Here is a 21,820-nt window from a genome sequence, read left to right on the forward strand (position 1 = left end):
ATAAGTCAGTCAGAGAAAGACAAATACCATATGTCAACTATAATTATATATATATATAGTCACAGGACATGGAGTAGAGTGTGGGAATGGAGTCAATGGAATTGTAATATAGATAAGCATGATATTGGGGGGGGAGGGCAGTAGATGGGGTTATTTCTGTGTGAAGGGTGAAAAAGATAACTATTGCATTGTTCTGTACACCTGAAACTAACAAGAAAGAAAGAAAGAAAGAAAGAAAGAAAGAAAGAAAGAAAGAAAGAAAGAAGGAAGGAAGGAAAAGAAAGAAAGAAGGAAAGAAAGAGTGTGAGCTCTGAGCAACAGGGTTGCCAGTTTGATTCTGGGCCCAAGTTGAGCTGCCATGGCTCAGCTAAAAAAAAAAAGAAAGAAAAGAAAAGAAAGCTCCTCAAAGGTGGGGGCAGTGTCTGGTCTGTTTGCTCCTGTAGTTCCAGTGTCTAGCATGGTGCCTGTTATACAGCTAGTACTCAACGATTGATTGTGGAAAGAATTGACCCAAGGAAAAACCAAGTCTTTCCTGAGGAAGCTGCCATTCTGTTTACTATCAAATAAAAAAGGAAAAAGCATATGTATATGTAGCTACTCTTAAGAAGCAATTGAATAGATAAATGCTGGAGATGCACACCAGGGCGGTGCACAGAACCCAAAGAGTTCTCAACATTCCAACTTATACAACTGGATTGATGGCAAGTCATTTCATATAAACTCTTTTTTCAGTTTTTATCACTCTAAATTAGGCTCTTAAGTTTTCAGATCTACTTCATGGGTTTTGAAATTTCATACAAGGAATACATAAAGGGTAATTTCTGTATTAATACAGTGCCTGGCACATATTAGGTGCTCAATAAAATTCCAAGTAAATGATGGGGCAGCCGGTTAGCTCAGGTGGTTATGAGCACAGTGCTCATAACACCAAGGTTGCCGGTTTGATCCCTACATGGGCCACGGAACTGTACCCTCCACAACTAAGATTGAAACAGCTACTTGACTTGGAGCTGATGGGTCCTGGAAAAACACACTGTTCCCCAATAAAATAAAATAAAATACTTCTTTAAGAAGAGAAATATTTACACAAATTTTTTTGAGTGAATGAATGGATATATGAATTATAGAGAAAATCAGCCTTGCATCACCCTAAGAGAGTGTTTGGCAAAAAAGGGATTTGTGGGACAGCCGAGTGGCTCAGTTGGTTAAGAGTTGGCTTAAGAGCACAAGCTCTGAGCAACAGGGCCACTGGTTCAATCGCCACATGGACCAGTGACGCTGCGCCTGAGCTGAGCTGTCGCTGAGCTGCCAACAGGTGGCAGGATGGCTCAGCTGGTGTAACAACAAGATTACCTGTTTGATGGTGGGCTACGCCCACCCACAACTAAGACTGAACTCAGCACCTTGGGCAGAGCTACCGCCCAGATTGCTCAGTGGAAAGAACGTGCATTCTTAACAACAACGCTGCTGGTTCGTCTCCCACATGGGATGGTGGCTATACCCACCCGCAACTAAGATTGTAACACAGCACCTTGCACTTAGAGGCCACGAGTGCTGACGGGAAGCCAGATGGTGACTGGCATCCTCCACAGCGAAGATTGAAGAACAACAACTTGGCCGGTCCCCTTCCTCAATTCCCCAATGCTGTTCCCTTCCCCCAATTCCCCAATAAAATCTTTAAAAAAAAAAAAAGGTGTGTGGGGGGGATTTGCTCCAAATTGCACAGCTCTTTAGAGCCAACAAGGCCCCATGGACCAGAACTTGAGTTTTTGCCATGTTGGGTCTGTGCTTCCTTACTGTTTGTTAACTTGCTCCACAGCAATGTTGAGGCGTTTTGCAATGTCTTCCACCGTCTCACTGTTGGCTGAAATGATACCCACACTCTTGGCAATAGCTTTGGCTGTGATTGGATGATCACCTGTAACCATAATAACCTAGGAGAAAGGCATAGGGACGATGAGGATTTTGGCTGGCCAGAGTTGGGTAGTTCAATATCGCGTACTCTACCTGGTAGAATGTGCTTAGTGATGACTGTGGCTTGCCCTTACGGATAGTTCTTGATCTTTAGGTCAAGGACACACTGATCCCACTGGATCTATCCATGCTCCTAAGCTTCTTGCACTTCCTCCTCTGATATTAGAGGAACCCCCTTCCCTCTGACATGGCTGTATTTATAAAAGGGCTGATAGCTGGCGACCTGGGACAGCCTCATGTTGCTTCAATAGTCTTAATATTAAAATGAGAATTAAATGAAGATTTTTGGTTTTGATATCATGAAGGTAAATGGATTATGGAGGCTGGACCTCAAGATTAAGTAATAAAACCTTTTATTATCAATCACAGTCTAGGGCAGGGGTTGGCAAATTTTTGAGATGGAAGAGCCACCAGGGGTCAGCAAACTGTGGCTTGTGAGCATGTGGCTCTGAAGAAAAATTGAAAATGAAAATAAAACTATCATAGTTTTATTTATAAAAATTTTAAAGGATATTATTCACATAATGGTGAATACGTAAAAATGTATTTATGGCTCTCGAATAATTTTTAAATTGTTGTGAGGGACAGGATTGGCTCTTCCAGGGGTTGGCAAACTTGAGACGGAATGTACCCAAAGAGCCGCATGTGGCTCATGAGCCGCAGTTTGCTGACCCCTGGTCTAGGGCAAAATATGGCTACTTCATGGCACAGGGAGATAGCTTTCTTCTCACTGTTTATTCCACACAGACATAATTTTTTTTGCTTTCATTGTACAGTTACTGAAATATTAGTATAGTGAAAGTAGAGATTTTTTAAAAAGGGGAATTACAATATTTACTTGAAGAGACCTAAATACTGACTACCTCCTCTGACAAACGTTCTTAGGAAGGGATACAACATAAATGGAGGGCTTCCTAAGTCAGGAAGTAACTCTCACCTTGATCCCCGCGCTCCGGCATTTGGTGACCGCATCTGGGACTGTGGACCGAGGAGGATCGATCATTGACAAGAGCCCAACAAAACAGAGTTTGGACGCGGGAAAGTTCATGGCATCAACATCAAATGAGTAAGTTTCTGGAAACTCGTCTGCTGGTAGGTAGAGATGACAGAAACCTGGAGTGGGCATGAATTTGGGGGGGGGGGCGGGGTCAGTGAAACTAGGCTATGAAATGACACAAAAAAAGGAGGAACACTTTGACACACTATCAGTCCTTTACTCTCTCGCCAATACTTTAGAGTCTACCAGAATTGTTTAATTCTTTCAATTCCATAGTGCATGTTGTTTTTAGCAAAGACATTGTTCATCCAAAAATAATTCACTGTGTGCCCATTAGGTTCTAGGGCTATACAGACTAATAAGCATGGACAGGCTTTACTTCTGAATATGTCCCAGTTGAGTGTGGGGACAGAGACATACAGAAATAAGCATAATAGAGCATGGAGACTGTTACTATGGGGAGCTATGCTCTAGCCATCTGGGGAATCGGGAAAGACTTCACCGAAGAGGTCACATGGGAGCTGACTCTTGAGAGAGGAGTTTGGGAGGACTTGGGGGTGGGAAGGCCATTTCAGGCAGACAAAACAGCACATGCTACTGCACAAACAGGGGAAAGAATCTGGGGCATCGGGAATGGTACATAGCTCAGTCTCTAATCAAGATTAAGTATGAGAGAAAAGGCCCCCAGGAGTGGAGCAGAATGGTTCATTACTCAGACAGCATCTGGCTCTCACAGGCTGAGGTGAAGGAGTTCATGTGTCTGGTGGGCCTTCCAAGATCATGTGACTTTCTCATCAGCTCTCACATCAAACGTATTCTCAGCATGGCCCACTGTGTTACCCGTTTCAGTAAAGCCCAGACTTTGGGAGGTCAAAAGTGAGGTTCTTAGAGCGACTCTAGTCAGATCGGCATCAACCTTGCCCTGAAAAGATCGTCTGGTGCTGTGGGTTGTTTGAGGCATGCATAAAGCATTCATTGTCACATTTATAGGTTTTACTCGCTTTACAAACCCAAATATCCTTTAGAAACACACATTCCACAGATTCTGTCTCTACTAGTAAGAACTTCCCTGATGCTTAATGAGCCTTAGCATCAACCATGAACTTGTTACCTTGAATTCACCATTCTGTAGTTCAGCGGTGCTACTATGTCAACCCATGGTTCTCACAGCAGGACCTATTCTGCAATACTAAACCATGGTTCCGCTCCTGCCACAGTGATTATAGTTCTATAGTCCCTTCCACCTCTAACATCCCATCTCTGACAGTATTTTTTCTCTAATCACTAAGCGGGAAACTTCAAACTTTTTTAAACTAACTTTCCTCCCCTAACCAGTTGCTAAGTCCTACCAATTGTGCCTCCAAGAATTCTCTTGTATCTGGTCCCTCCTTCACGTCCCCATTGCCTTGGATCAAATTCCCACCCTGTCACCTGACTGAGGGCAGCCACCTGCTCCTGAGACCCTGAATGCTCCCTGCTCCCATCAAGAATGATCCTTTATTGTTTGTTTGTTTGGTTTTTTTTAGCTGAGCCATCCTGCTACCTGTTGGCAGCTCAGCTCGGGCTGGACTCGAACCGCTGTTGCTCAGAGCTCACACTCTTGAGCGAGCTCTTAACCAACTGAGCCACTCGGCTGGCCCTAAGAATGATCCTTTAGAGACACGGACTCTGATCAGCTGACTTGCTGCAAAGCATCCAGTGGCTCTGCCCCGACCCAGCTCCTCAGCCACATCAGGCACTCCACATGGGGCCTCCAGTCTACCTTTCCGGCCCCATCTCCCATGACAAATCATCCCTCTACTGTGCAGCACTCCATGCTGACCTCCTCACTGACGATGCATACCACCCCAACCCCACCCCCCCCTTCTACCTCTGGGCCTTGGCCTGTGTTGTTCCCTCCACTGGGAATCCTTTCCCCACTTCCCTTCAAATAGTCATTCAAGGACCATTTTGACTTCCATAGAATCTTCCCAGCTTTCCTTCACCTGGCAGCGACCCCACCCTCCCTGCTGCTATTATGTAGTATTTATTCTCTTATCTGTCTACTATTCTCTTTCTGTGAGTCCTGTGGATGCCACACCTACTCTGCTAGATGGTCAGCTTGTCTCAGCTTGTGTCCTGACCCAGCTTAGAGCCATGCACCTCACAAGTGACACATAAGGGTTCTGCCACCAAGTACTCACCCAGCACGCGCTCGCCCAGTCCCCCCAGCTCCATGTATGCAGTATGGAAGGCCTCAGTTGTGCTCTTGTCCAGAGGCTGCTCCTGACCATTGAGCATGATGGTGCTGCACTTCTCTAAGACCTTCTCAGGGGCCCCTTTCATCACCAGGAGGAAGCGCTTATCACTGGGGTCGTCTGTCTCATGTATGGAGAGCTGGGAGTGAAGGAAGTGAGTATAAGTACAGCATGCAATTGAATCATGATACCATCTTCACTACAGAGGGCCTGAACTGTACAGGCCTTTTAATTAGCAGCATGACAAGATGAAAAACAGTCCTTTCTCTCGTTGGGCTATTTATCCTTAAAATGTAAAGGGTGGGGGTTGCTCTCTACAGCTGAGTTCTCTCCTTTTTGTTTCCGGCCAAGTAATATGCAAGAGGTCTGGACTCAGCCATCTAGTCCCTGCCCAGCAGGGTACCCTGAGGTCCGGTCCAAACCAAGTGGAGCCTGTCTTTCCAATAGAAACTGGTTACGTTAGAGGATCAGATGTGGCTGTCAGCTCAGGAAATCTTCTGCCTTGAACAAGGTCTGCAGGGGTGAGTGTGGGCTGGAGGGACCTCATCTCACCTCCTGCCTCTACCTCCCTATTGCAAGCAGCAGCATTGCAGACCAGAACTGCTCTGAGCTCAGGCAGGTGTGAGGGCATCAGGACTTCCTGAGCCTCTTCATCTCCACATCGATCCAGTTCTGCTGTCGTCCCTATGTGACAGAAAATGGCAGGGGTGCGAGGGACTGGGCAGGCTCAAGTCCAGGCTTCCAGGAGGACAGTTAAGTAAAGGGTATCACAGCTTTAACACCAATACCTTTTAACCTACTAATTCTACTTCTAGACTTATCCTAATAAGATACTTGGGAAAAGTGTGAAAAATATATAGACAATAACAAATGGCTAAGTCTTATGTAGTCCTTATTGTATACCAGGTACTCTCCTAAGCCCTCAAAAGGAACTTCAGGAAGCTGGAGAAACAGTAAGTTACAAAGAAAAATTCTACCATTTTGGGTCTATCAGTTGATTCTAAATCAGTAGTTTTTAGACTTTGGGATATCAGAGATGAGTATAATAATAATAATAATAATAATAATAATAATAAAGTAGAGGACAAACAGGCTTGCCAGATTTTTTTTATGGCCATGTAAAGACAAAAGTAACTAACCAACCCAAACCCAAACCAAAAACCTCCCATCTACTATCACTATCATTTTAACATTAAAAAAGTACAAATAATAAACACTTATACAGTGCATACTATTCTAAGTGCTCACACAGTTATTCATTTTATTCTCAAAACTGCCCTAAGGCTGTGGGTACTCTTAACTACTGCCTTTTACAAGGCAGGAAACTGAAGTTCAGGAAAGTTAAACAACTAGTGCAAGGTCACACACTAACGGGTTGCTAAGCTAGGGTTGAATTCAGGCTGACAGCTGTGAGTCCCCACCATGATCATGTAAGATACAAAGGATAATCTTTTAAATGGAATACATTCATTTTTACATAACACATTCATGTTTACATAAAACTTCGTAAAATGTGGTCCTAATTTTCCAGTATGCCGTAAACTACTGAAAATATCTTCATAGACCAGTCTCAGTTTGGGGAATTGCTACTCTAACATCAGTAAGACATGGAGTTTCCACTTTGTTTCCTTTGGTTGACCATACCACACAGAGCTTCCAAGCTCAGGACATCTAAAGCTTTTTGTTCAGGGCTGAGTGGGATAGATGGCGCCCCAGCAGGGCTCCGCATCTTGTTCTTGACTGCAAGGCCATCCAGCCTAGTCCCTAAGAGCACAGATTCCTGGGTCTGTGTGAGTCCTGCCTCCAGCCCTTACCAGCTGTGTGATAAGGCTCTGTACCTCACTCCTCACTCTCTACCTTACAGAACTGTTGTGAGAATCAAAGGACTTAATACAAGCAGCAAGGAGCACACGATGGCTGTGATTGCTATTGTTATTTTAGGATTGCGACTCATTACATTTTCAACTATGTTTTGAACAAGAGATCTGATTTTCTGGCTTTTTAGTGTTTGACATCACACACTTTTTTTTTTAGGTTGTCTATTTGGCTAACTGCAGTTCTTTATTGACCCATTATCCACAAAGATGTTTGCGACAAACAGTTCTTTTCCATCCAAATGAAATGGCTGGATAATCACCAGAAACTTCAATACAAACATGGGTATCCTACCGATATACTTTACTGTTAAGGCGAAGACCAAATCATAACGCTGGCTCTCAGCTCTGGAGTCTATGGGAAAGCCTGCCAACAGCAGGACCCTGGGCTGTACACTGTCATCTGTCCTAACACAAGGACAATGGGGGTGGTTGGTTGACAGCCACCCCTGAAATGAGAGGAGACAACCAGGCAAGGACAGCCATTATCATCTTGAGCAACAAGTGAAAAAAGGTCCCTGTGGGGCAGAACTGGAAAGCCACGTGGCTGGTCATCTGAGACGCCTCCCCGGTTTTGCAAATGGCAAGGCTCCCTCACATGGCCTGAGGGAGGCTGTTCTACCTCAGAGCTGTGGCAGAAACACGTGGGCTCAGGAGTCAAACAGATGTGTGGAAACTGGTTGTGCCACTTCGATGCAGATGTGAGTCTGATCAAATCAACACACTCAGGAGCTTGTGTCGTCACTTATAAGTTGGGATTAACTAGTCCTACCTCATAGGCTTGTTGAGAGGATTAATGACACAATGCACATAAAGCACCTGACACAGACTGAATAGACGTTAGCTCCCCCTTCTGCCACCTTTCATTTACCCTTTGGGTTTTGGCTGTTGCCCCTCACTGTGCAAGTCACCCCATGGGTGTGCGTGTGAGTGTGTCTGTAAAAGCAATGCAAAGCTGACCTGACTGAGGGCCCAGACCCTCCATCTCTGAGGGCTGTTTTTGAAGTCAAGTATCATTCAAAACCAGTACAAACCTAAGGATACTTACCGGCAAAGTCGCCATTCTGGTGACAACAAAGATTCAGTTGTCAGAACAACTCACCTGGAATTTGTTGGTTGAGTTAAAAGGGATTTCTGCTACTTTGCGGTTTCTTTTTCTAATTTCCATCACATCACCCAAAACCACCTCTGAGAATTTCAAAAGAGCAGTTTCAGAGGCATCTCCGACCACAACTCTCTGAGAATCAGAAAAGATAAAATATATATACATATATATTTTTTCAGCACATAACCTGGTTCTTTTGGGATTATTTTCAATAAACCAACATGTCACCTGAGCTTACTATCTAGTTGGAAAGATGAAATGATGACACATGATTGTGACAGACTTAAGACCACAGTAAAAGTGTTAAAAGTGAGTGGTGCCACCTACTGGTATTAAGAAAGCTCAAAAAAGTCAGAGCTCTGGGAGAAAAAAAGCAGCCATCAATTAGATCTAGAGAGACAGCAGTGGGTTACCAAGAGAGGAGCTAAAGAAAGCGTTCTAGAAGCCAGAATGCCATGAAGAAAGGCAATATGTGGAAGACTTCTTTCTGTCTGGTGGACATGAAGACCCCTGGAAGGCAGGTTGGGGTGTAGACTTGAGAAGCAGAGAACAGAAGGAAAGAAAGTTTGGGGGCAAAGTTGGGTGAAGTATTTCATTAACGTGATACTTAAGGAAAATTAGTGCCACATAAGAAAGACTTAGGAAGGGAAAACTGTAATCATGTAGGCTAATAAAGAGGCTGGTAGGGTTATTTTGATGCACGGTATTGGCAATAACAGAAATGTAAAATTATAGATATTTTGAAGAAAGAATGATAGGACTTGATGAGGAGAAAGTTAACAATGACTTCTAAAAGTTTTGGCCCAGATGACAAGTAAAATGGTGATGCCATAGAAAAATAGAAACGTTGGGACAAGACCTTGATTTGGAGTCAGGTTGGGTACAGGTGTAAGGTGACAAGTATAATTTGTTGAGAGTCTAACAGGATGAAACTTCCAAGTGGAAATACACAGCTAGCTGGAGACCCATGGAGTTGGGGTGAAAAATTAGAACTGGACGTAAGGCTTTGAAAGATACTAACAGAGAAATGATTGGTCAAAAAGAAAATTGATGAGCTGATAGCGAAAGAAAAGCAAACAAAAAACTGAAGAAAGAGACAGTCAATGAAGGAAACAAATAGCATATAGAAAAGTCAGGAGGACATAGATTTGGTGACTCATTGGGAGTGAGAAGAAGAGGGAGAGAGAGAGAGAGAGAGAGAGAGAGAGAGAGAGAGAGAGAGAGAGAGAGAGAGAGAGAAGGGAAGGGTTAGTTTATTGAATATTCCAATATTCCAGAACCCATTACAGCATCTGTTGCCGAAAGGAATATGTTCTATCATCAGTCCTTCTATTTCCATTCAATTATATTTTAAACTTCAGTGAATGGCATTTATGTAATAAAGAAACGTTGACTGTATCTACTTAACTGATCAACATATTAGGAAAGTAACTTAAAGGCACATTCATTTTCTAGAATGAGACAGAATTTTCCAAAGACTGAGATCAATCTGAGAACTTTCATACAGCTCTATGATGTTGCAAAGCTTGTTAAAATAAAAGGAAATCTTCGGCAGGTCTTGTGAGTCAAGACTTGCTCTGACTAGCACAAGCTCTGCTTGGTTGGAGAAATTAAATCAAGCCCCAAATCAGAACAGAGTGACTTCAAACTGGCTGTGATTTAAGATTGGGCAATGCAGACGCTTTACCTTCATGATGGGGACACTTTCCTGTCCTGGTCTGAACTCGGCTCGGTTACACAACATGATTATCTTTGATAAGGAGGCCCAGGTTCCAGAGCTTTGATCAAAGGTTTGCTCTGGAAAACAGAAAGCACAGTGGACACTGTGGGTACAGGGCCCATATCCCGGAACCATACGCTGCCTGACACCTTAGGCTGGGCCCCACCGCTTGGGGCCACTGCTTTGAGCCAGACCAAGTGCTTCAGGAAACTTACGCGAATGGTTTTCACTGGTGTCAGCCACGAAGATCTGATTGTCGAACCACAGATGGGCCACGGTCATTCTGTTCTGGGTCAGAGTCCCCGTCTTGTCTGAGCAAATGATGGAGGTGGAGCCGAGCGTCTCCACTGCCTCCAGGTTCTTCACCAAGCAGTTCTTCTTGGCCATCCGTTTTGCTGTCAGCGACAGAGTCACCTGGAGAGAAGAGAGAGAGAGAGGAATCCTTTTGAAGGTAGGCTCAATAACATAGAAACACGTAGAGCTGGACTAGTTTCAAGATAGAGCTACGGTTACAGAGAGAGCAGAGCTGACCCAGTGGCTGATAAACCACTACCAAGCCCCATATGCCACAAGCCTTTCTTATTAAATATGGCACATTGCTTTTGTCCCTTCATCCCTTGATGAAAGTGATCCTGAGGAACCCACAAGTAACAAAGCCAGGCAAGGTTGCTACAGCCGATACTTATATGCAATTATAAAGGGAGCTTTGGCCTGCAGTTCAAACATGTCTTATGTAGGTCTCTGCTCAGAACAGCAGGCCAATGATCGTGGAGGCCACCTTTCCATGTAACGGGGACCATGAGCCCCCTTCCACCCCCACAGGACCTCCACAGCAGAGATTGGGGAGGGAGCTGTTTAAGGATGAATTGGATGGACTCTTACAAAGGGAAACCTAGAACTGAATTGGGGGTAGGCACGGAAAGGGCTGAATTGCTTTGCAGAAAAAAAATGGGAGGAGTTTTTTGTGTCTGTGTGTGTCAGAGAAGGACAAGAAAGAAGATAAACAAGTTCCTCAGTTGTAGACACTGCCAAGGAAGTGTGTTTGTTTTCTTTTTAAGAAAATTGGAAATGTGGGGAAGGCATCTGGCTTCTAGAAAATCTGGCAATGATGGTTCGAGTCTGTGTAATCTAGATTTAAGGGACAAAGTAACATGTGATTTGCAGATAGATCTCTTAAAAATGGAAATATAAAATTTTGAAGGACAGTGCATTCAAATATCAACAATCTCACAGTTCCTTTTGTCCCTCTAAGAAACTCATTTCAGAATGTCCCCTGCTTCTCCCTGAAGGGGAGGGAGTGTTGCTCTGAGATGGAGGAGACCCAGTTTGCGGTGGGAGCTCACTCAGCATAGCAGAGTGGCATGTGTTAGCAGGGTCAGGGGATGGACCACCTAGCAGCATGGACTCACAGTGACAGTGGCCAGGAGGCCCTCAGGCACATTGGCCACAATGATGCCAATGAGGAAGATGATGGAGTCCAGGACACGGTACTTCATGGACACCGCGATGATGAAGAAAAGGATGCCGATAGACACAGCCACTCCAGCTACGATGTGCACGAAGTGCTCAATCTCAGTGGCAATGGGTGTCTTCTCATTTCCGATGCCTGAGGCCAGCGCGGCAATCTGACCAATGATAGTGCGGTCCCCTGTGTTGATGACCATGCCCGTCGCGGTGCCTACAGGTGGAGTGGACATTTTACTGCAGAGGTCCTCAGCTGGGAGAGGACCGTAGCCTGCTCACCAGCATCTCTGGTGGCTTACGGGATCCATCAGTAAATGACATTACAAAGGCAAAACCTCTGCTAGCTGGGGCTTGCAATTCTGGGTTTTCCCTTGGACAAGCTTTGTAACAAGAAATAGCAAAGAGATACAGACACGGAGCCGAGGGAAAGCAATGGTGTGAGAGGCGCAGGTGGTCCTGAGGCCCGCGGGGCATACCTTCCAGGCAGGTTGTGGAGTAGAAGCCAATGTTCTTGGTCTCCAGGGGGTTGTCGTGGGTGAATTCGCAGGAGCGGGGCTGGGGCTCAGACTCTCCAGTGAGAGATGAGTTATCTACCTGGAAGGAATTGTGAAAAAGTCCAAGTTGAGGCACTGTGTCCCCTGCCCTGCTTATATGGAGACCTAGAAAGAGCACGGAATGCCAGCCTGATCCTTGGGGTGCCCGTGACACTTACCTTGCACCCCTGAGAGTATAGCAGCCTGATGTCTGCAGGGATCTGGTCCCCTCCTTTAATCTCCACTATGTCTCCGACCACTAGCTGCTCTGCAGGAATTATCTTCTTTTCTGAATCTCGAATGACAAGAGCTTGCTGCGGAAAAAAAAACACGTTGACAGATGCCTCAGATCCTAGAATGATGCTTACCCTCCTCCATCTACCCTTCACTAAACCTCAGCAACAAGGCATTGGAGGCCACAGCTGTCGGGATGGCAAAAGATGAAACAAAAGACTTTGACCTGGGCCCGAAGGCCCTAGACATATTCTTGCAACCAGAAAATGCTGCCGTGGGAAGACATAGCACAGCAACAGCCCCAGGCCTGAAGGAAAGGGATGAGCGCTCCTGGCTGGGATGTCTGGGGAGAATTCTGACGCTGTACCAAAGGGCTTAATAATCTTGCTCAGGTCAGGAAAACTTTAATACAGGGAGAGGTGGATCTCCCACTTGTTAGTGCCCTCCAGCTGGCAGCTCTGGGAAGCCAGGGACAATGTGGTTTTCCCACTGTGTTGACACTGGTGCATAGTCTCCCTGGAGGACACCTGCCAGGGGTCCCTGTGGGAAGAGGGGAGCAGTGGGCGCCCCACACTGAGAACATGCTGGGGCAACACGCAGCAAGACTCAGCCATGGCAGCCAAGATAATCACAGATAAAGAATCACAGGCCGATTTCCTTGGCTTCCAGAACCACCTGAATGACTTCTGTCTGAACAGTTCGCCAATGCTTGTGAACTGTGACAGAAGATGTGCAATGATGAGTGTTTCTATAGTACTTTACTCCTGACTAAGCATTTTCCTGTATCTTACCTCACAGGTCATCTCAAAACCCCAAGAAAATGAGAGGTCAGGGAGATTAGCTCACCTGCCCAAGGCTTCCCAGGCAGCAAAGGATGCCGCCAGCCTAGCATGGACCCTCTGCCTCCAGGGCCCCACTGTCCTCCTCACCTGGAGACCAGAGAGGGACTGCCACTCACTCACCTGCGGAATCATCTTACTGAAGCTGGCCATGATGTTGGTGCTTTTGGCCTCTTGGTAGTATGCAAAGATTCCTGTTAAAATGACGACCAGTGCGAGCACGGTGCCCAAATACACCTGAGTCAGGAGGAGAGGCACCAATCAGAACGACCAGCCTCAGGACTGGGCCATGTCCTCGGCTTGGGGCTCTCCAGGGGGAAGCCAGAGCAATGGCAGCTGTGTTCTGGTGTAATTTACAGGCCACAGAATTTACCCATTTTAAGTATCTAATTAAATGATTTTTAATAAATTTACGCAGTTGTTTACTAAAGTTTAAACAATCACCACAATCCAGTTTTAGAGCATTTCCGTCATCCCAGTAGGACCCCTTGTGCCCACTGGCAGTGTATCTGCTCCCACCCAAGCTCTGGCAACCGCTGCCCACTCTGTCTCCAGGATACATCACTTCAACAGAATCATATATAATAGTATGTGGCCCTTTGCATCTGGCTTCTTTCTCTGAGCATCATGTTGGCCACTTCCGTTTTGTGGTTTTGGTGTTCAGTTCTCAGCAGACATAGACGTCCCCCACATTACAGGGAGAGAATTAGCTTTGGGGACAGAGAACCCCAAAACACATCACATGGATATAAATTTTTCTTCACTTAGGAACTTACATTCTCTCTCTCTCTCCTTCTCTCTCTCTCTTTCTCAAATTCATACTCATACTGCCCCCTCGACATAAGAAAGTCACACAGACTTTCTACAATATTTTACAGCTGGGAAAGGACTGATTTTCCCAAACACATGCAGTGATTGGTCAGTGGGAGACTGCAGACCCACCCAGGGCTCTGCGCCCCAAAGGCCTCCCTTTATGGTTCTGTTCTCCCTCATTACTAATTGAGTAAAACTAGGCAGGAGGCCCCAGTTCCTTACATTGTCTAGGGATGAGGATTTGTCATTGGAGTACTGAATCCCATATGCGGTCCAGCAAAGGATGGCTCCCACCCAGAGAAGGATGGAGAACCCTCCCACCATCTGCTTCAGGAACTTGATGATCTCTGGTGTTTCCTTGGGAGGGGAGAGGATGTTGGGCCCGTCCCGAGCCAGGAGTTCAGCAGCTTGGGTGCTGGAGAGGCCCTGAGAAAGCCGAACAAAGACAGGTAGGAATTAGATATTTTTCCTGCCTCGGTTAGACATGATACTTGAGCAGGCTGTGGGGAGGGCTTACCATACTCAGGGAGGGCCTGGGAAAAGTAGGTGATGCCTTATCTCCCAGTCCACACCTTTTAAAGGAATATTTAATGCTTAATATCAGCCAAAGAGTGCTCTCCATATACAGTAAGTACCCAACTTACAAACAAGTTCCGTTCCGGGAGAAAGTTCGTAAGTTGGATTCATTTGGAAGTCGGCCAAAGTGAGTCTTATATACCTTTGACACTTCCTAGCAGTCCCCTCCATATCACCACTGCTTTTCCTTTTGCTTCTGGACATCCTGGGGTCTGAATGAGCACCGTACTACTGTACACTATCACACTGTACAGTAAGCACACAGCAGCACAACTGTGACAATGTCCGGCAGTCACGTGAGCTACTTCTGCGTTTTGTTCGCATCTACGAATGTTTGTAATGCAAGGTCCGTTCATATCTGTGAAAGTTCGCAACTCGAGTGTTCATAAGTCAGGGACTTACTGTATTTACTCATTTGTTCTTCAAAATTACCCCCTGAAGAAGTGACTATTATTTTCCTCACTCACAGAGATGGGATTTGATGCACATGGCGGTTAAGCCACTTGGCTAGTCAGTGGTAGCACCAGGGTTCGACCAGGCGCCTGGCCCCAGAGCCCTATGCTGTGCTCTGCTAAGGCTGGTCCATTCATTTCTTAGAGGTTTCCCCAGAGACAGGAGCAACCTGGCTGAGGAGGACTTGACATACAGAGCTGGTCACCAGGGTGAAGGGCAATGCAATAGCACCCAGAAAGTACTGTCCCTTCTGGAACTCCAATACGGTACATGGCTCATTTTTCATCCTTACATCTGGTGCTTTTCTGTTTTTCTAGATATCCACCCTAAGTTTTAAGCTCTTGCTCATCTTGTGAGTTCCAAGTCTTATTAACTTAAGGCCCATATGATCAGTCACATTTTGCCAGGCACCTTCCATCACAGGTGCATGGAGCCCCCTCCACCCCCTTGAAATCCTGCACAGGGTTTTTTCCCCCCCACAAACTATTTTTTATAGAGGAAGTCTTACACACACCTTCTGTGCCTGATTATGTTACAAACCGGTTAAAGAAAAAGAAGGACTCTAGTCCATTTTTGTGTCCTTTATAGGGTCCGCTGCTTTTTTTCTATCATATAGGCTCAAATAGTTGTTGAATAATTGGATATCCGAAGTCACCAGCTTGCTATCATCAGCCCTCATTTGCAATTCCTCTTCCAGAATCCCAGACTCATCACCACCCCTACCTCCCACTGCCTTTTCTAATCCGCACCCCCACCCCCACCACCTCCACCTGTAACCCAGATTAGGGATTTGTACAAAAACCTCAGCAAAGTCCTATTGGTTATTTCTGTGAAATGTCTCTAGAATCTTCCCCCTTCCCTCCCATCTTACTGCTGCTGCCCTGTTTCAGATCCTCATTTCAGTCCTGCATTATTGTCCTATTTTTCTTGACCCTTCCATCTCTCACTTAAAACATACAGATGTAGAGAGACATATAGGTACATAGCGCACAGTGGCTATTTTTATTGACTTGATAAAGGTACCTAAATATCTCTCTATACATGCATATTTATCTTCTACCAGAATGGCCTTTTGAAAACCAATCTCACCAAATCGCTTCCCCGTTTAGAAACTGTGCCCCTCATACAACTAATATAATCCTTATTCCTTTGTTTAATATGAAAGTGCTGGACAGTTTCACCCAAATTACCTCTCCCCTGGTCTTGTTTTCTACCTCACCTCCCCACTTGCCACACATGCTCCCTCCCCCAAACCCCAGATGGCTGTGCAGGAGCACTTTGTCCTTCCTGCCCCCTGAGCACTCTGCCAACTTAAATCCGACTCACTGGGCCATCCTCCTCTGTCCCAGTTTCAAACATGGCACCTCCTCTGACTCGAATGGATAGATCCAAGTGTTCGGATGTTAACACACATTTAGGAAGTCTGACTTGAGTTTGAAGTCACAGAAGGAAGCAGTGCCTCTGTGGGGGGAGAGCTGGGGGGCGCCCGGGAGCACCACCCTTCCTGGAGAAGGAGGCGGACAAGCAGGGTCTAAGCCTGTCACTCCGGGCCCTTGCTTCTTAACACTGCTTCTTCCCATTCTTTGATAAAACCATCATACTTACTTCCAGGACACCAGGATTAAAACAACCATGACAATGAACAAGCATCCACCCCTTTCTGGGGAGACCATAGCTTTCCTGCAGTCACAGTCAAAAGAGCTGTATACAGTCAGTATCCAGCTTAGCCAAGGAGCCTGGCCGGGGCCTTGGTTAGGACACGCCAGCTCTCAAGGTCAACCAGCCCTCTGTCACCCACCAGGCATGTGGTGACTGGTGTTCTCAAATCTGCTGCTATAGGTCACTCATCCTAAAGGTGCCATCTACTTTCTCACACACCCTTCTCCTTCAGTCACTCCTCCCAATCCCAGTGCCCTGGTGACTTACCGTAATGATGTTTGAACAATATTTATTTTCCAATTCCTTATTGCTGAGCTTGTGGTCATCCTGAAGTCCATGAAAAGAAGGAGAGAGTGAATTACATAATTCCCAAAGACTCAAACCTGAAGCTCTGGTCAGCCCATGGAAGCTGGGAGCAGCAGTGATGGGCGAGGAACCAGGAAGTGTGGGAGCAAGGGAGAGAGTCCTTGGTGCCAGGTGGCCCTCACAGGGAGGGGAGGGATGGTCTTGCTATAGGAGGGCTTGTCCTTCCAATTCAGGGGACTTTCTGGTCACCTTGGAATTCAGACTTAACTTACCATTTACCACATATTTTTTATAAACAAAGTAGTGCATTTCAGCTTAGTCTGAGCTCCAGCACATGCAAGTCCGAGCACAGCTGGTGTCCAGGTGCTAGCGAGCAGAACCCTTAACACAGACCTGACTGTGGGATGAGTGGAGGGTGATGAGCAATACAACCGGCCCCCTTTCCCGGGCTTGACCACTCGGCAGCCATGCAGCCCTTGTCGGGAGGGAGCCTCTGGGAGAAGGACTTGTGACTTTCCTTATTCAAGTAGGTTGCTGGTTGCAGAAACCCTGCAGTTTAAAAACCTGCCAAATAAATACCAGTATGGCCCACACTTGCTAATTTGGCCACAGAATCATTAGATTCAAGCAGCATATCTCGACCTGGGCATCATTGACATTTTGGGCTGATAACTCTGTTGTAAGGATTTCCACCCAAAAGGATCTACTCTCAGTTGTGATACGCAAAATGTCTCCAGACATTGCTAATGCCCCCTAGGGCCAAATCCTCTTCTGGTCTGTCTCTGAGGACCCCTGGGCTAAGGACTAGCTAGCCGCCTCTTCCTGTTGCAGAAAGAAAACCCAGGCGTAAGTCTTCCTCACACCACCTGGAAAACCCAGAACTGGGGGTCTTTAAGCTCAGACATTCGGACTAAAGATTTATACTATGACCGGGACCACAGCCCCTCTTTTCTTAAGTATATGCAAAAAAAGTTGTGTTAAGAGATTAGACTTTACGATTAAATAATGTGTTTGCCCTTTCCTCAGCCAGAGTCTGCTTTGATCACTCTTTCACCAATTGAAGCTAACATTCCTGGGGATGCAGAGGATTAAGACGCAGTTCTGTGCACTGTATGCTAAGTTCCGGGCAGACGCGAGTAACGGATGGCTGAATGGATGAGTAGGGCCACTATCTGCATGGATGGACCTGGATTTTAAGGGGCCTATACTGTGAGGCACAGCACCTTTTCTTCTCCCCGGAGACCTGGCCTTGGGGATGAGCTTGAGGGAGGATGTGGGAGGGATGGGGCTGGGGCGTCCTCTGCTGGCCAGCACTGGAATAGCACAGAGCAGCACCTGCTGCTGGGGCTTGGGTTTAGTCAGAAGCCAGGGTTGCTCTAGCTCTCCTCAAGGTGCTAATGTGCTGGACAGGTCAGGATGCAAGAGCAGCCAAGTACAGTGACAAAGTACAGGATTCTTAAGAGAAGGCTGTGAAAAAGAGATGTTCCTCTCTCAGTTAATCCCCTTACACAGCTTCACAAAATGCTTAAGAAGGGAGATTCTCATCATAATAAACAAGCATATGACAGAATGGATATATTTTCATGTTGTAAGTGGCAATTTCAGGGAAGATGGGCTATGTCTTCAAACCTAAATGCTGGAGACACATAGGCAATGAGGATGACTACCATCTGGTGCTCTTCTAAGTCTTTCTCCTGAGGTGCCCATTTAACCTTCTTAATAACTCTAAGAGGCAGGCATCATGATTCATTCCTGTTTCTCAAAATAGGAAACTGAATTTCAGTCAAAGTGGGATTTGAGTTCAGGTCAGTTTAGTTTCAGGGCTGCGTTCTTAAATGTCCACCAGAATATATACAGACAAACGCTGCTAACGCTTAACAAGCTCTCTAGGAGAAAGAAAAAGCTCTGATTTGCAGCGTTTCCCGATTTCTCCCAATGGCCAAATTTTAAGCTACTAACACGATGTTAGTCAGCTTGCTCAAATCCTGAATATTTAACCATGGGTTCTCTAGCCCCCAGGAGCTTACACCATTACTGTCTGCTTTTAGAGCTCTAAAGTCTGCAATGAATTTCAGGGACTATCTAGCAAAACCTCCAGGTGAATGTAGAAGAATCCCCTTTGGCATTCCTGAGATGAAATGTCACATTTCAGTTCTGAGGCAGCCCTTTTCCATTGCAGCCAAAATTCTTCCTCAATCATAAAATTGTGCTTCAATAAAGCATTTTATTTACAAAATATTCTTTTCTCACTTTCCCCCCTCACAGATCCACACAAACTGTTTGTTTCCCGTTTCACATAAAGAAAATGAAGCTTCAGTGAAGCTAAGAAATTGCTTCCAGTTGCAGATCAATTAATCATCAGAGAAGTGGAAGTTTAATGGGGTGTAAGTTTGCCTGAATCCAAGCCCAACATCTTACCACCTTCTCACAGGACATATATACCCAGAAACCGAGCGAATCTCATATAGTTTTACCTTATCAGCTAGAAACTGGCAAATGGTTAGTTATATCGCAATGAAGCAGCCGGAGGGAGAGCAGTCTGAGCCAAGCCTGTGAGGACTGGAATCCCAGACTCTTCCCTGAGTCCCACTTGGGACTGCCTACAACCAGCATACAAGAATCCTGCAGAGGCCTGACCCTTGGGCAGATAGTATCACCTCTCTCTCTCTCTCTCTCTCTCTCTCTCTCTCTCTCTCTCTCTCTCTAAGGAAATGATCTCACAGGGATTTTCTAATCCTTGAGACCGATTTTCCTTTTGTAAGGGGCAGGTTATAAAAGGGCAAGCTCCCAGGGAAAGGGCAACACCCAGGGGGGGGCCCATTGGGCTTAAGCCCGCAGCAGTTCTCAACCTTGCTAATGCAACGATCCCTTAATACAGTTCCTCATGTTGTGGTGACCCCCAACCATAAAATTATTTTCATTGCTACTCTATAACTGCAATTTTGCTACTGTTATGAATCGTAATGTAAATATCTTTTTGTTTTCCGATAGTCTTAGACGACCCCTGTGAAAGGGTCATTCGACCCCCAAAGGGATCGCAACCTACAGGTTGAGAACCGCTGGCTTAAGGGCTCAATCAATCCACTGACCAAATCAAGTTCTTTCTTCAGCTCCTCTTTACGGTGATGCTTTCTGGGTTCCAAGCAGTTACCCTGCAGGCCCCGGTATTTCTCTTTGCCATCCCCCTTGTCTGTTTTCTCGATGTCTTTAGGTCCATGAAGCTCCACAGAGTAAACGCGTGGTGTTTTCTGAAGAAGCAGAGGTGCTGTGTTAGCCCCAGATGGGTTTTCTGACTTCCCCTACTGGTCGGGGACAGCCCTCCCCCTGTCATTCCGTCTTCTGTGGGGACAAGATTGAGCAGGATTGTGGGGAGGTCCCCCACCTTCAAACAGCAGCTCCAGGCTGGGGGGGGGGTTGGCAGGTCACGATGATTTCCCCACCTGGAGAGAACTCCCCTTCAAGGAGCCGCGTAGTATCCCTAAGATCTTGTTCCCCGTTTGTTGGGTTAAGGTTGCCCACTGCCCACCTCGTTTCTTGGGTGGGGTTGGCCAATGCTGCCCTGTTTGTTGGGTGGAGGGTGCCCCCGGCAGGGCGCACCTTACGCACCTTGGTGCATCCGTGTACCCCAACCTGGAGCCACCCTCAGAATCGGGGCTGGCCTGGGACCCCCGCCCCTCCCCGCGTCTGGGTTTGGGTCTTCGCACAGCCCTCCAGGGGCTCCGACTGAGGGTCTGGGCGGGTCGGGAAGAGGAGCCGCGTGTTCGCCCGGAGCGCAGTGTGACACCGGCCCTCCCCATCCCTTCGCCTCCTACACCCGCACCGCGGTCGGGGCTACACGCACCTGGCCCATGACGCGGCGGCTGGCAGGCGCCGGTCGGCACGCTGGTCCCGGCGGGGGAGCAGGGTCCAGACGACTGAGCGGGACTGCTCGAACCTGGTCGGCCGAGCGCAGCCGCTGGCACAGGGAGGCAGCAGCGCCTTAAATGCCGCGCGCCCCGCCCACGCCTGCGCGGCGCCGGCCGCCAGCCTCTCGAAAGTGCGATTTGCTTACCAATAATACCAGTAAAGGAATCGAGACCCACACACTATCTTCACAGGGGCACACAGCAGTTCTGGCTGCAGCTGCGCTCTAAGTTGTCCTTTTTGAAACCGAAGGCCGCCCTAGGACCCGGCAACGGGGTCCGTAGGCACAAGTGCGTCTCCGAGGGGATTTGGGGACAACCGAGAGACTCTGAGGAGCAGCTGAATTACTTTGGAGGATCCACATTGGATTTTGAAGTCGGAAACAATTTGGTAGGGAGAGAGCGGAGAGGAAAGATGGGGGGATACAGGGCCAGCCGACGGGCTCTGGGGTCGAGGGCTCGGACCCGGCTGTAGGTGCTCAGAACTGAAGCTGCAGGCTGCGCATTCCCACCAGCCCCAGCGGGGACCCAGCGCTTCTGCTCCCCGGAGCCACACACTCTTCCACTCTCCCTGCCAAGCAGCCTCCCTCCACACTTCCCTCCTGTTCTACCTCCGTTCCTTTCTCCTTTTCTTTCCTGAAAGATAGAATTTAAAGCCTAACCCCGCCCCCACCTCCCAGCACTGCAGAGCAACACCAACGAATTAGTTACTCCTTATCTAAACTAAATCGAAAGGGACAGGAAGACTCTGGGGGTGACACCTGGTTACAGATAACCATTACAGGTTATTTGAGGGTGAGGCATTAAATTTTTGTCCAAACCCAAGCAGCAGTGGCCTGGGGGAGGTCCTGGAAATCGGTGCAGTGTTTTTCTTCTCTCCTTGTTCCTAGGAGAGGGCTCTTCAAGAAAAGATTTGAAGATTATGAAGATATGAAACGTGTGTGAAACTGATGTTGCCACTGTTTGCTGGGAGTCTGAGAGAAGGGTTTTTGCAAGCACCAGTGGCTGCTGCTCACCTTCGCCTGTCCCCAACCCCTGCTCTACATTTTTAGACAAATGTGGAATAGACAAGCAGGTGTCTGGAGAGCTGCCCCTGACCCCAAGTCTAGTCCAAGCTTCAAGAGCAAACCCCCA

General features: G+C 46.9%; 1 protein-coding gene across 1 annotated transcript in view; it reads right to left on the bottom strand.

Annotated features, from left to right (window-relative positions):
- Positions 1-20,725, bottom strand: part of ATP12A (ATPase H+/K+ transporting non-gastric alpha2 subunit) — a 31,938-nt gene extending 11,213 nt beyond the window's left edge. The window contains exons 1-14 of the mRNA XM_019652303.1: positions 20,626-20,725; positions 19,874-20,032; positions 16,746-16,805; positions 14,013-14,216; positions 13,101-13,214; positions 12,084-12,218; positions 11,848-11,965; positions 11,317-11,585; positions 10,123-10,321; positions 9,875-9,984; positions 8,185-8,319; positions 5,155-5,347; positions 2,912-3,087; positions 1,798-1,934 (exon numbers count right to left, since the gene is read on the bottom strand). Coding sequence (XP_019507848.1) covers positions 1,798-1,934; positions 2,912-3,087; positions 5,155-5,347; positions 8,185-8,319; positions 9,875-9,984; positions 10,123-10,321; positions 11,317-11,585; positions 11,848-11,965; positions 12,084-12,218; positions 13,101-13,214; positions 14,013-14,216; positions 16,746-16,805; positions 19,874-20,032; positions 20,626-20,634 — 2,018 coding nt within the window. The 5' untranslated portion in view covers positions 20,635-20,725. The remainder of the gene's footprint in view (positions 1-1,797; positions 1,935-2,911; positions 3,088-5,154; positions 5,348-8,184; positions 8,320-9,874; positions 9,985-10,122; positions 10,322-11,316; positions 11,586-11,847; positions 11,966-12,083; positions 12,219-13,100; positions 13,215-14,012; positions 14,217-16,745; positions 16,806-19,873; positions 20,033-20,625) is intronic.
- Between the last annotated feature and the right edge of the window lie 1,095 nt (positions 20,726-21,820).

Source organism: Hipposideros armiger, unplaced genomic scaffold (assembly GCF_001890085.2).
Source record: "Hipposideros armiger isolate ML-2016 unplaced genomic scaffold, ASM189008v1 scaffold_178, whole genome shotgun sequence".
NCBI lineage: Eukaryota > Metazoa > Chordata > Mammalia > Chiroptera > Hipposideridae > Hipposideros > Hipposideros armiger.